This window comes from Bos taurus, chromosome 13 (assembly GCF_002263795.3).
Source record: "Bos taurus isolate L1 Dominette 01449 registration number 42190680 breed Hereford chromosome 13, ARS-UCD2.0, whole genome shotgun sequence".
Classification (NCBI taxonomy): Eukaryota; Metazoa; Chordata; class Mammalia; order Artiodactyla; family Bovidae; genus Bos; species Bos taurus.
In genome coordinates, this window is record NC_037340.1 from 1,530,501 (window position 1) to 1,545,892 (window position 15,392).

General features: G+C 39.4%; 1 protein-coding gene across 2 annotated transcripts in view; it reads left to right on the forward strand.

Annotated features, from left to right (window-relative positions):
* Positions 1-15,392, forward strand: part of PLCB1 (phospholipase C beta 1) — an 861,266-nt gene that overhangs the window by 597,611 nt on the left and 248,263 nt on the right. For both annotated transcript variants that reach the window (XM_059892402.1, NM_174817.1), the window contains 3 exon segments: positions 5,701-5,780; positions 8,045-8,098; positions 9,117-9,192. In XM_059892402.1, coding sequence (XP_059748385.1) covers positions 5,701-5,780; positions 8,045-8,098; positions 9,117-9,192 — 210 coding nt within the window.

Sequence of the window (15,392 nt, forward strand, 5' to 3'; positions counted from 1 at the left end):
TGGAAGAGGCTTTTGCTATGACCAGTGTGTTCTCTTAACAAAACTCTATTAGCCTTTGCCCTGCTTCTTTCTGTACTCCAAGGCCAAATTTGCTTGTTACTCTAGTATTTCTTGACTTCCTACTTTGCATTCCAGTCCCCTATGATGAAAAGGGCATCTTTTTTGGGTATTAGTCTAGTAGGTCTTGTAGGTCTTCATAGAACTGTTCAGCTTCGGCTTCTTCAGTATTACTGGTCAGGGTATAGACTTGGATTACTGTGATATTGAATTGTTTGCCTTGGAAATGAATACTGCATTTTGGACTCTTGTTGACTATGATGGCTACACCATTTCTTCTAAGGGATTTTTGCCCACAGTAGTATATATAAATGTCATCTGAGTTAAATTCACCCATTCTAGTCCATTTTGTGGAGAAGGCAATGGCAACCCACTCCAGTATTCTCGCCTGGAAAATCCCATGGGCGGAGGAGCCTGGTGGGCTGCAGTCCGTGGGGTCGCTAAGAGTCGGACACAACTGAGCAACTTCACTTTCACTTTTCACTTTCATGCATTGGAGAAGGAAATGGCAACCCACTCCAGTGTTCTTGCCTGGAGAATCCCAGGGATGGTGGAGCCTGATGGGCTGCCGTCTATGGGGTCGCTAAGAGTCGGACACGACTGAGCAACTTCACTTTCACTTTTCACTTTCATGCATTGGAGAAGGAAATGGCAACCCACTCCAGTGTTCTTGCCTGGAGAATCCCAGGGATGGTGGAGCCTGATGGGCTGCCGTCTATGCGGTCGCACAGAGTCGGACATGACTGAAGCGACTTAGCAGTAGCAGCAGTCCATTTTAGTTCACTGATTCCTAAAATGTCAGTGTTCACTCTTGCCATCTCCTGTTTGACCACTTCCAATTTGCCTTGATTCATGGATCTAACATTCCAGGTTCCTATGCAGTATTGCTCTTTACAGCATTGGACCTTGCTTCCATCACCAGTCATATCCACAACTGGCTGTTGTTTTTGCTTTGGCTCCATCTCTTCATTCTTTCTGGTGTTATTTCTCCATTCTTCTCCAGTAGCATTTTGGGCACCTACCAACCTGGGGAGTTCATCTTTCATTGTCTTATCTTTTTGCCTTTTCATGGTGTTCATGGGGTTCTGAAGGCAAAAATACGAAGTAGTTTGCCATCCCCTTCTCCACTGGACCACGTTTTGTCAGAATACTCCATCATGACCCATCTGTCTTGGGTGGCCCTATATGGCATGGCTCATAGTTTCACTGAGTTAGACAGGGCTGTGGTCCATGTCATCAGATTGCTTAGTTTTCTGTGATTGTGGTTTCCAGTCTGTCTGCCCTCTGATGGAGAAGGATAAGAAGTGTATGAAAGCTTCCTGATGGGAGAGACTGACTGAGGGGGAAACTGGGTGTTGTTCTGATAGGTGGGGCCATGTTCAGTAAATCTGTAATCCAACTTTCTGTTGATGGGTGAGGCTGTGTTCACTCCCTGTAACTTGACCTGAGGCCAAACTATGGTGGAGGTAATGAGATAATGGCACCTCCTTCAACAGGTCCCATGCATGCACTGCTGCACTCGGTGCCCCTGACCCTGCAGCAGGCCACTGCTGACCCACGCCTCTGCCAAAGACTCCTGGACACTCATGGGCAAGTCTGGGTCAGTCTCTTGTGTGGTCACTGCTCCTTTCTCCTGGGTCCTGGTCTGCACAAAATTTTGTTTGTGCCCTCCAAGAAGGTTAGGCACAGGGATCTTCAAACTCCAGCTCCCTTTCTGCTCATCAGAAAGTTCAAGTTTTAGTAGTGTTCTGCACAGGGAAGAATTACACCAAAATTACCATCTGCAGAGTTTGCTTGGTACTTCACCCTTCTGCCTCTTCCCTTCCCATTCCTGCTCACTTCCTGATAATGTTGCCCAAGAACACTTCATTATAAACCCATTTCTCCTAAATCCTGTCTCAGGTTCTGGGGAGCCCAAAGTAAACACATGTTGTTTTTTTGTTGTGCAGTTGCTAAGTCATGTCCCACTCTTTGTGACCCCATGGACTGCAACATATCATGCTGTTTTAGCTCCATATAATATGGACTGACACAGTACCTAGCCAAGGATTGTGTTGTTTCTAAAGTTGTCTTGGTCACTGCTTGAGACCTTGAGTCTTTGATTCAGGCTGGATTAGATCTTCTGCGTACCTCAGAAGGCTACAGGAAATCAGTGGATTCTAGGAATTCCATACTTGGAAATTTAGATGCTCACATTCTGAGAATGTGATGAAATAAGTTGTGCCTTACTTTCTGAATGAGCTACGACTGTTCAGTGAATGTAGTAATGATGCAGTCCTTCAACTGGCTTTATAAAGAACCCATAGAAAGAGCAAAGGATCTAGAAGACATGTCCTGACCAATAACGCAGCCACAACTCCCAACTATGTGTGGCTGTTGAACCCTTGAAAGGTTGCCAGTGCAAATTAAGATAGCTGTAAGTGCAGAATGCACACCTCATTTCAAAGACCAAGTGCAAAAGAAGAAAAGAAAATTGCCCAATAATCTTATGTTGATTATATAGCAAATAATATGTTTGAAATATTGGGTTAAATAAAATTTATTTATTCAATTTATTTCACCTGTTTATTTCTACCTTTTAAAAAAGTGGCTTCTGGAAATTTTAAAATATTTGTGTACCTCCCATTATATTTCTATTGAACTGAATGTAATAGAGGTCTTAGCTTTCAACCTTAAATGTCAGGCCAAATTAAATCTCCTTAGCTCTTCATAATACCTTCACTGTACCTATTTCTGGTGTGCAATTGGCCCCCAGTAAATATACAAAATGGTACACTGCCCTCAATTATAAATACTTTTACCAATGCATAAGGTTGCCATGGACTTCCCTGGTGGTTCAGATGGTGAAAAAGAGTCTGCCTGCAATGTGGGAGACCTGGGTTTGATCCCTGTGTTGGGAAGATCCCCTGGAGAAGGAAATGGCAACCCACTCTAGTATTCTTGACTGGATAATTCCATGGAAAGAGGAATTGGCGGGCTACAGTCCATGGGGTTGCAAAGAGTCAGACATGACTGAGCAACTAACACACACACACTCAAGGTTTCCTTGGAGTTGGAAAAGTCTACAGTTTGACCCCTAACCTGAAAAATATTAAGTATTATACCAGAAACATATTTTGAAAATCAGTGCCAGTAGTTATTACTCTTAGTTTAAAGTAATCTAATCTGAGAACATTTTATTTTAAAGCTATTAATAGTTATTCCAAAGTTTTCCTCTGTGTCCATCAAGTTTACTTCACTGACAGCTCTTCTGTACTGTCTTCCCCAAGCCCTCCACTAACAATCTGTAGAGTGTCAATACTTCTCACCTGGACTATGACAGCTTCATAATTGAGCCCCCATAATTGAGCATGGAGTCTTAACCAGTGAACCACGACAGAAGTCCCCAAACTCTACTTTTCTTTTTTAATTTATTTTTCCCCAACTCTACTTTTCTTGTTACAACTTCCCTTCTTTTTTTCCAATTCATTTTAGGCTACTCCCCATTCTCACTAAATTCTGCCAGTAAGTTATAACCCACAGAATAATGTGAATCTTTTTACAGAACATATGGTGTATAATGTTATCTGAGATTTTTCTTTGAAGTCCAAGTTATTTCAGGTGATAATTTAAGTGGCTTGATCACACTTATTTGTGCAAAATTGATCTGTGCTTAATGTGAATGTTTTTTGCTTAAGTTTATATAACCCCAGAATTTAAAAGTCTTCAGGGAAAATTCAGTTCAGTTCAGTTGCTCAGTCATAGCCAACTCTTGGACTGCAGCACACCACGCTGCAGTCAGTTCTTTTCCAATCAGTTAGTTCTTCACATCACGGGGCCAAAGTATATGAATCAGAGCTTCAGATTCAGCATCAGTACTTCCAATGAATATTCAGGACTGGTTTCCTTTAGGATTGACTGGTTGGATCTCCTTGCAGTCCAAGGGACTCCCAAGAGTCTTCTCCAACATCACAGTTGAAAAGCATCAATTCTTCGGTGCTCAGCTTTCTTTATGGTCAAGGAAAATTCAGTTCAGTTAAGTTCAGTTGCTCAGTTGTATCCGACTCTTTGTGACCCCATGGACTGCAGCACACCAGGCCTCCCTGTCCATCACCAACTGCCGGAGTTTACTCAAACTCATGTCCATTGATTCAGCGATGTCATCCAACCATCTCATCCTTTGTCATCCCCTTATCCTCCCACCTTCAATCCTTCCCAGCATCAGGGTCTTTTCCAATGAGTCAGTTCTTCACATCAGGTAGCCCAAGTATTGGAGTTTCAGCTTCAGCATCAGTCCTTCCAATGAATATGCAGGACTGATTTCCTTTAGGATGGACTGGTTGGATCTCCTTGCAGTCCAAGGGACTCTCAAGAAAATTAAAGATCTTTAATTTAAGGAGTTATGTATCTATATTTGAATGGATAGGAGCATCTGTCATTGATAACTATTTGTGTGGCAGTTTATATTGTGCTGATTTTTCTAAATAAGCTCAATATTTTAAAATAAAAACAAATACACAAAACTGTGCTTAAAGTGTCCCTTTCCCTCCCCCATCACTTGGTACCCCAAGTTTTACCTCTATTGTTTCTGTATTACATGATGGCATATTATTTGCATATTATCATAAACCAGGAGGCAAAACACAAAATAACAATAAAAACTATAGTAGAAATAACAAAATTAGATGGAAAAGCTGTTGAACATTGAAGAGGGAGTCAAGTCAACTACAACATCAGATGATTACATTACTTAGCTCTTATCTCATCTTCTCTTAGAGACTTTTTTTGCAGCCCAGAATGTTGAGTGTTCCAGATCATCACCCAGAATGGAACTTCAGCTTTTTTTGTAGATTTGTTCTTTTGCATTTTTTATTTTGGATGCCAAGAGAAATCAGAGTTGGGTGGTGTGAGGTAGGGATTGGGATTAGGACAGCAGTAAGGACTGGACAGAGCTGAGGGGAGGGAACAGTACTGAGTACCGTGTGACACCGGGACTGCAGCTAGTTGAGACACTTCTAGAACTGTAATTAACATTTAAAGATTCCCTGGTGTAGCTGTTTTGACTTGAGTAGTAAAATAGGAAGATCTTATTTGCAGATGTGTTGAAAATATGCATATGTGCTAAGTTGCTTCAGTCATACCTGATTCTTTGGTACCGTATGGACTGTAGCCCGCCAGGCTCCTCTGTCCATTGCATTCTCCAGGCAGGAATACTGGAGCAGGGTGCCATTTCCTCCTCCAAGGGATCTTCCCAACCCAGGGATCAAACCTGCATAGGCAGGTGCTTGTTTACTACTAACGCCACCTGGGAAGCCCTGTCGGAAATATAATTGACTACATTTTAAAATTCTCTATGTGTTAATAATGCAAGAAAAAGAGTGAGACATACTTGGTTATTAAAGGCAATACATCAGTTCTCTTATCTCTAGGTATTTTAAAAAGCAGGTAAAATTTTGTTCATGGGTAAAGACCATTTCCTTAGGAAAAGAGTAGTCATTCAGTGATCTGAATTTAATTGTGTCATTTTAACAGAGGGAAAAAAAGGGAAAAAACCCTTAGGCATACAAATTGAACTAATTTGTCTTCCTAGTAGCATCGCTAAAAACATATGTCTAATGACTGCACAGTATTTAAGCTAATGAAAGTGTGATTCACATTTTTCAGGAATGGACAAATGAGGTTTTCAGTTTGGCAACAAACCTGCTGGCCCAAAACATGTCCAGGGATGCATTTCTGGAAAAGGCGTAAGTAGCTCTAATTTTATTGCAAAGGGTGTTGCTTCATCTGAGTCAGTTTCCTTTCTCCTTTGTGAGTCTTTTGTTTATGCTGCACTGGCTTCTCACATTGATAAACATAAATTTCCCTCTGGGACTTGTTAGAGAACTGATAGGTTCACTGCTTGGAATTGGAATACTTCCAGTAAAGATTGCTCTTTCCTCTGAGCTCTACATCTGTGTTACACTGAGAATGTCAATGCCTTTGACACTCAGTAAGGAGATACTTCTAAATCCTGGCAACTATGCCCAGAATCAAAAATTATTCATCTCAGAGAGTCTTCAGCCCTACATCTGCCTGCATTGTATCAATTATTAATCTGAGGAAGAGAACAAACAACATATGGGACTCAATTCTCCAGAGTCTAAGATCTCTGATAGATGCAGCTTAAATCAGTTAGCTGATGTCCTGATTCCTGTTCTTCTAGACAATCATAGCAACTGTTAGTAAGAAAGGAGAAAAAGAATGTAAGGGGAAAAGCAGAATGAAAAGGAAAAGAAAAAAAGCAAATCAGGAGTACCCAGTCACTCTTGAATTACATAGTTTTTCTGAAATTTATTTGACCAAGGAAAATAATGATTTCTGCCAGATGAGCAAGTAGGAAAGCTGGTTGTGATCAGTTTGGACACTGGATGTTCAGGAGGTTGGAAAGCCTTGAAATCAAAACCACAAATGGAAACATTACTAGGTGGTCCTCTATTTTTATTTAATAACTTTCTGTCTTCCCTCTTCTGTAAGACATACCCATCATTCCAAACCAAAGACTCCAGTCCACATTTCTTTCATGCTCTTTCTTGAATTTCTTTTGCTGTTAACCCGGACTTCACAGGTTTACTCAAATGCTCTTTCGTGTCATCCTCTCATCGCATTACTTTGTCACCTTCAGGACCCTTCCTACATGCCTTCCCCTCTCCTCCTCCCTTTATTCTGCTTTTTTTTGTTGTTGTTTCAATTGTCTCCTTACCATTCTTCATCTAACAGACTTTCTGGAAAATCTGCTGTGCCACACAGAATGTTGGTGGAAAGTGACACGTAGACATAGCATGTTACAGCTAGTAAAACAGCTAGTTGGCTCATCATGCCTATTGCAGACGTCCACTTCCAACAGGCATCTCCCTATGAATAGCTGCTATGGTCATTCTAGAGCGTGCCTTTTGGGGAACACGCTGTAAGCATTTCTGTCGCATCTACACCTAGGAATGGAATGGCTGTGTGCATGAGCAGTTGGTGTCCCAGTTATATACTCCTCAATAGAGTTTGTAAGCATATTAAAAAGCAGAGACATTACTTTGCCAACAAGGTCCATCTAGTCAAGGCTATGGTTTTTCCAGTAGTCATGTATGGATGTGAGAGTTGGATTGTGAAGAAAGCTGAGTGCCAAAGAATTGATACTTTCAAACTCTGGTGTTGGAGAAGACTCTTGAGAGTCCGTTGGACTGCAAGGAGATCCAACCAGTCCATTCTAAAGGAGATTAGTCCTGGGTGTTCATTGGAAGGACTGATGCTAAAGCTGAAACTCCAATACTTTGGCCACCTCATGCGAAGAGTTGACTCATTGGAAAAGACTCTGATGCTGGGAGGGATTGGGGGCAGGAGGAGAAGGGGATGACAGAGGATGAGATGGTTGGATGGCATCACCGACTCGATGGACGTGAGTCTGAGTGAACTCTGGGAGTTGGTGATGGACAGGGAGGCCTGGCGTGCTGCGATTCATGGGGTCGCAAAGAGTCGGACACGACTGAGCAACTGAACTGAACTGAACCGAACTGAAGCTTTCCTATGCCTTCTCTCTGTCTACATGCCCAGAAGCAGTGAAAGAGATAAGTGCAGTTTTATATTCACACAATGGAATACCATACAGCAATGAGAGTGAAAGATTCATAGTGAAAAGCAAATATATGGATGGATCTTGAAAACATAATATTGAGTGAAAGAAGCCATAAAAGAGTGTGATTCTATTATGTAAAGTGCAAAATTAATCTGAATGTTTAAAGGCAGGATAATGGTTTGCTCTTGGGGGACCAGCTCTGGAAGGGGCATGAGAAGGGCTCCTGGGGTTCTATTAAAATAAGAATATTCTTTTTCTTGATGTGGGTGCTGATTGCAGAAACCTGGACAATAGGTAAAAATTAAGCCAACTGTACATATGAAAAAGCCTTTTTCTATGCATTTGATTCTTCAATAAAAAGCTTTTTTTAAAAAAATTAAACACTGTTTTCTGCTTCTCCAACAGGTATACTAAGCTTAAGCTGCAAGTCACTCCAGAAGGACGCATTCCTCTCAAAAAGTAAGCTGTGCAAGCGATTCCCATTATTTTCTGTTTCTGTTTCTTCAGAGACCTGAATCTGTGCTGTGTCTCTGCTCTGGTCCAGGGGAGCCTGGAGCTGTGTGGTCGCCAGGCCCCACATGCACTGTATGTGCATCGGTGCAGCTGCTTTCCTCACAGAGGCTTCCTGGGCTTCCTCCTTCCCCGTGGCGCCACTTTCAAGGAACACCAAAGCAGGAAGTGGGTGGAGGGGATGGGAGACCTTTGCTGTTAAACCTAAAAGAACATCTGAGACCCAGATCTAGTGTAGGAATGGGAATTAGGCAACCGTGATGCCTCTTTCTTCCAAGATGACACTAGCCTTGAAAAAAGGGTTGCAAACTCAAATGTCAACAGAAGTTAGGCAGAGAACATCCATGACAAAGCAGGCCAGGGGCAAGAAGGAAAACTGAAGAATGAAATCTGTCTCAAAGAGACAAGGATAACTCAGCTCTACCAGATTTCCCATGGGGCTAGTGGTTTCCAGGTGATAGATTTCCTAATGTTTCAATAGTCCATAAATCCAAATTATTAAACTGTCCATTATTTAAGTTATATATTTTAAAGCAAAATCACTGACCAAAAAAGTGCATTTCTAGACCATATTCAGTCAAAAGCCTTCAACTTTTGACAGCTACCAGTGAGCTTCTGCTCATAAAAAGGTATTAATTAATAATAATATTAACAATGTACACTTTCACAGCAGTGGGTGGCAGCAAGGAAACAAAATTGTTAAGATATTTATTTTAAAGCTTAATACTAGAAGCATTTTTAATGCAATGGTTTTTAATTGGGTCATCATTGTCTCAAAATATTAATTTTCTATTAGACACTTTGATTTTGAAAAGCACACACATATATCTCTCAGAGCGCAGATGCTGATACTGGAGCAAGTGTTATATTTTAGGTCTTTACAGGTGAGGGATGCCGAGGTTTGAGTGAGTGGGGTGTTGCGGCTGGCATCTGCAGCTCTCTCACCTGGCCTGCTTTCCCTTCACAGCATATACCGCCTGTTCTCAGCAGACCGGAAGCGAGTCGAGACAGCTTTAGAGGCTTGTAGTCTTCCATCTTCAAGGGTGAGCATGACGCCTTCCTAAAATTACCACTACTTAATAGCTCTGGATAATCATGCTAAAATATACCATGCCCCGATATTATCCAAACATTTTTAAAGTTAAGAATATGACTCATTTGTTAATATTTACAATATATGGGTCTCTATGTATCTTTTTCAATCCCGTAATCCCAGTATTTTCAATAAGAAAGCCCCTTGTTCTTTGTAAATTTTTTAAAAAAATAACCAACTAATGCCAAAAATGTATTGGCAAAAAAATATTAACATTATCAAGAATTTAAGCTGCTCATTAATAACAAATCCTTTCTTGATGTTCCTTGAGATATTAACTGATGATTAAGAATTATGATTAGGAGGATTTTAAAATATTAATTTCATTTTATCTCCCTTTTAAAAGTCTAGGTTTAAGACTGATAAGTTAATAAATAGAATGGCAGTACATTTTTATAAATAAATGTTATTTGCATACTATGCAGAGCAGTGCTCAAAAGGCTTTGTCTGGGAAGGGTGCAGAATCAAAACATTTTGGATGTTGCCTACTTTGCACCTAAGTGACAGATAGGTGAGAGGACAAGGATGTGAGATGCTTTTGGTTTTTCACCTAGTGCGTTTGAGGCACGTAGTATATTACGGAGAAGGCAATGGCACCCCACTCCAGTACTCTTGCCTAGAAAATCCCATGGATGGAGGGGCCTGGTAGGCTGCAGTCCATGGGGTCGCTAGGAGTCGGATACAACTGAGCGACTTCCCTTTCACTTTTCACTTTCATGCATTGGAAAAGGAAATGGCAACCCACTCCAGTGTTCTTGCCTGGAGAATCCCAGGGACGGGGAGCCTGGTGGCTGCCGTCTGCGGGGTCGCACAGAGTCGGACACAACTGAAGCGACTTAGCAGCAGCAGCAGCACTATACATTAACCTCCTAAAAAAAGTAATTTGCCTTCATTTAAAGGCATTTCTACATACTTGGTTCTAAAACAATTTACTGTTGTTTCTGGGGTAACTGGGTATATTGCATAAAACCTTTTTCTTGTTCTCTATGCAGAACACTCCTTTCTTTTACAAATTATTTTTATCCTCGTATCTAAGCAACAAGTAAGCAAAAATAACACTTATACCCAAGAAAGAACCTCTGAGTCTCTTGAAACATACTGGCAACATTGAAGTTGCACTGAATGAAGTTGAGAAAACATTCTTAAATTGTGAATAAGTTATGAAAAGTGTCAAGAGCTGTTGCGTTGGCCAGTTCTTATTGAGAATTTTTTTGAAAAAAAAATGAAACAGATTAAAGACTTTTGTAGGTAACAGAAAAGAAAAGAGTGACTGTTTGCTGTCAGTCTCTTGCTGTCTGTGGAAAAAGTTGCTGATGCTGCAAACAGGACAGAACTATGGAAGGGCTCCCCAAAACGTTTCAGCATCACTTTAATAAGCAAAAGAAAATGATCAAGCTTGTTATTATTGCTCTTTTGTTTCATGCTTTGGAGCCAGAAGATGTAACAGTTAAGATCCTGTCCTTGACTCAACAAATATGTCTTTTTTAAATTCGACCTGTAGTATTTTTTCTTATTTTTTTAATTGAAAAATAATTGATTTATGTGTGTTGATTATGCTCTACAGCAAAATGATTCCACTATGAATACAGTTTTTTCCTATGCTATACAGTAGAACCTTGTTATTTATTTATCCTATATATTAATATAATAGTTCAGTTCAGTTCAGTTGCTCAGTTGTGTCCGACTCTTTGCGACCCCATGAATCGCAGCACACCAGGCCTCCCTGTCCATCACCAACTCCCAGAGTTCACTCAGACCCACGTCCATGGAGTCGGTGATGCCATCCAGCCATCTCATCCTCTGTCATCCCCTTCTCCTCCTGCCCCTAATCCCTCCCAGCATCAGAGTCTTTTCCAATGAGTCAGCTCTTCGCATGAGGTGGCCCAAGTACTGGAGTTTCAGCTTTAGCATCATTCCTTCCAAAGAACACCCAGGGCTGATCTCCTTTAGAATGGACTGGTTGGATCTCCTTGCAGTCCAAGGAATTCTCAAGAGTCTTCTCCAACACCACAGTTCAAAAGCATCAATTCTTTGGTGCTCAGCTTTCTTCACAGTCCAACTCTCACATCCATACATGACCACTGGGAAAACCATAGCCTTGACTAGACAGACCTTTGTTGGCAAAGTAATGTCTCTGCTTTTGAATATGCTATCTAGGTTGGTCATAACTTTCCTTCCAAGGAGTAAGCGTCTTTTAATTTCATGGCTGCAGTCACCATCTGCAGTGATTTTGGAGCCCGAAAAAATAAAGTCTGACACTTAGCATCTGCTAATCCCAAACCACTAATCCACCCCTCCCCCCATCTCCCCCTCACCTCACCTTTTCCCTTTGGTAACCCTAAATTTGTTTTTGATATCTCTGAATCTGTTTCTATTTCATAGGTAGATTCATTTGTGCCATATTTTATATTCCACATATAAGTAAAATCATACAGTATTCTCTCTCTGTCTATTTTATTTCACTAAGCACGATGCTCTCCAAGTCTGTCCATGTTGCTGCAAATAGCATTATTTAATTTCTTTAAGGATGAATGCATTGCACTATATACACCACATATATTCCACTATATTTTTATCCACACCTTCTTTATCCATTCAGACTCAAGGAGTATCTCTTGAGCTCTTATTGTGTGCCCTCCATCCCTGATAATATGGTAGATTCAAGGATTATACAGTCTCTGAGGGTGCCAGTTAAAAATTTCAACTGACAGATGTAAATTGGGGAAAACGCCATGAACAAATGGAATGGAGCATTGCTATTGAGAATAAGAGAAATTCATTCCAGAAAAAGAAAACTGTGCAGCACCGTGAGTCTGGAAAAAGTTTACCAGTTTAAGTAACTGTAAAAATATCACTGTATTTAAGCATGAAAAAAGAAGCGTGAAACATTTAGAAAGATGTGCAAAGAATTTGTTTTCTCTGTAGTTGTTCCTGATTTGACCTTTACCTGATTTGACCTAACATCTTGTTGTGGGGGAGGAGATAAAAAATGTTAACTTGTTACTATAAATCTAGCCAAGGGAAAAAGGAATAGAAGAAACTGAATAGAAAATCAAATCCATCAATCAGTTCTCTGCAAATTACAACTTTCTAAACAATTGGATTCTGAGAATTCAGTCAATAATTACAAATTGAGTCTTTATAATCCACTGTGTCTTTTATTTATAGGTTTGCACTTTCAAACCAGTGTCAACTGGAGACGTTTTTAAAGGAAAATGAGATTCAAATAGCAGGGTTTAAATTGAAACAATATTTATCTTTAGTAAATTAAATGTTATGACAATTTTCTGAAAACAAATTGGAGATTTAAAAAAAAAATCAACCTCCATCATAAAGTTTTTAAAACTCATTATTCACAGTAAAGTATACTCTACTTGGAGGAGTGGTAGAATTAGATGCTGTGAAAAGATCTATAAACCAAAGTCAGTTTCAGAGCTAGGAGACACATGTTTCCTGGAACTGGCTATATATTTTGAATCTTTGCTGTAATTTCATATCTACAGAACAGTGGCTCTAGAAAATATCCACTAATTACCAAAGGTGTACTGACAAGAGGTGTTTTAAACGCTTCACAGAAGAAAAGGTTACATAAATGGCAGATTGTGTTAATTACGGTTCATATGGGGAGCCTCGTAGAGCCGGTGGTTGTGCAAACTCATTTGAAAGGACCCTGATGCTGGGAAAGGTTGAAGGTGGGAAGAGACGGGGATGACAGAGGATGAGATGGTCGGATGGCATCACCGACTCAATGGATATGAGTTTGGGTAAACTCTGGGAGTTGGTGATGGACAGGGAGGCCTGGAGTGCTGCAGTCGCAGAGAGTCAGACACGACTGAGTGACTGGACTGAACTGAACTGTTCAACTAGGTTTAATTGTGTTCTGTAAATAGATACATTACCAGAAATACTGTGGACATCCTGTTGTGATTTTTTTAAACATTATCTTTGTGCACATTGTCAGGGATAATTAATGTGCTTGAACTCGTATCCTGATCAACATGATCCATCGAAATAACAATAACAATAACCTTAATGGGTACTCCTTTAGCTATTTCAATTGCTTATTAAAGTTACCTTAATTGTTTCAAAGTAGTACTGTATGTAAAAAGAGAGGCAAAACAATGACTGTCTTCTATTAATAATCCAAATATGTATTTCAGTGAGAACTTTGAGACCTTTCCATATTCATAAAATTGGTACTTTGCCCACAAGCTTTCTGAGAACAGAAAATAATTTACTTGCACCAAATTCCCTTAGATTTAAGGCTTTTTTAACTTGAAAAAAAGCTTAGTGACATTTGGAATCACATTATAATCTTGGCATAGCACTGGCCTTTTAATGAAAAAAATAGGAATAAATCTATGTATTTTTTAAATAATAAATTTTACTATAGCTATCAACATACATGTAATACTCCCCCCCAAAAAAAGTGATTATTTTGGATTTACAGAATTTGATACATTTTAGTAAAGAATAGTATGAATGAAATTCACAAAAGAACTTCTCCCAGGATAACTGCAATATGTTGACTTTCTCCTATACCTTATACCCAGAATGTAAATCAGAAATAAGAGTTACTTATTCAGCTGTGAATGTTAAAATCACTAATACACAATTCCATTTTAGAACCACATTAAGTATTTGGTTCATTATCAGTAGCTTACTTGTAATTATTTCACGTCCTCTCTGGCTGTAACTTTTGTTTTATCTCTTTAGAACAAAAATATTAAGAGCAGGTTGAAATCCTGAATTTACTGGAAAATGATTCATTTATTAGGCAAGATAAAATGTGCATGTGGACTCCTTATTCATTAGAGTCCACTGAAATTAATATGTTTCAGAATAACACTTCTGAATGTTAAATAATTATTTATTACAGAGTTTTTAAATCTATAAATGTATAAATAAGAAAATACAAACAATATCCAAAAACTGGCTTGAAATTTAGTTTTCTGGATTACAGCATGAGTTGAGGAATCAAGAAACCTTAATTTAAAACATAGAAAACCTGCCCCCACCAACTTGATGCCATAGACAAGTTTTCAAAACTCCCATCTCCTTAGTGTTTGTATCTGTAAAAGTGATCACTAACCATTCCGACCTCATAGAGCTGACAAGGAGTTAAATGAAAGCATTCAAGTAAAGCTCCTGGAACTATATGCTTGGCATATAGTAAGTACTCAATAAATATTTATTCTTATTATCCTCTGAGAATTATTTATATGCATATACATGACTTTCTCTCTCTTTTTTATGTACATGTATTTTTTCCCAGATTCTTTTTTTCCTTTATGGAGCATCATGAAATACTGAGTATGGCTCCTTGTGCTATGCAGTAGGTCCTCGTTGGTTATCTACTTTACGTACAGAAGTGTGTGTGTATTAATCCCAAGCTCCTGGTTTACCCCTCCTCGCCTTTCTCCTTTGGTGACCATAAGTTTGTTTCTATGCCTCCGGGTTTATTTCTGTTTTGTATGTAAGTTCATTTGTGTCATTTGTTAGGATTCTACATATAAATGATATAATATTTGTCTTTGTCCGGCTTACTTCACTTTGTTATTTTTAATTTGGCACGTAGGTATTTCATAACCTGTTTTTGGAATCTGGAAATGTGAACACCACCGGTACTACCTTCAAGTTATACTGAAGGTAGATTCTTTGTATTCAACCATAGAATTGAAGCAACTCCATTTTTAATGAAAATACTTTGTAGTTTCTGGAATAAATGGGCCTGATTCAGACTGTATTGGCCTTCTTAATCCTTCCAAAAAAGTTTGATAGTAATGGCAACAAATAATCATTAATGATCTGTTTTGTGTTGGAGGCATGATGAGGTAAACGAAGTCCTGGACCACAAGACAGATCTAAGGTCTGGTGCCATAGCCTGAGGGAATTCAGCAAACATTCATTAGGTGTATATTATCTGCCAGGCATTATTCTAGAGACACAAAGGAATTAAATAAGAGATAGTGCACTTTATTCAAAAACACACAGTCTAGTCGATGATCAGAAATATAAAAACTAAAGGAAACTGTGTGGTGGGTGCTATAGAGAAGGTATATGCAGGTGGATTGCAGACACGCAAAACAAGAACATGTCATCTCTACCTGGTTGGTTAAGAAGTGTTCACAGAAGAGTGTCTGATGTTTT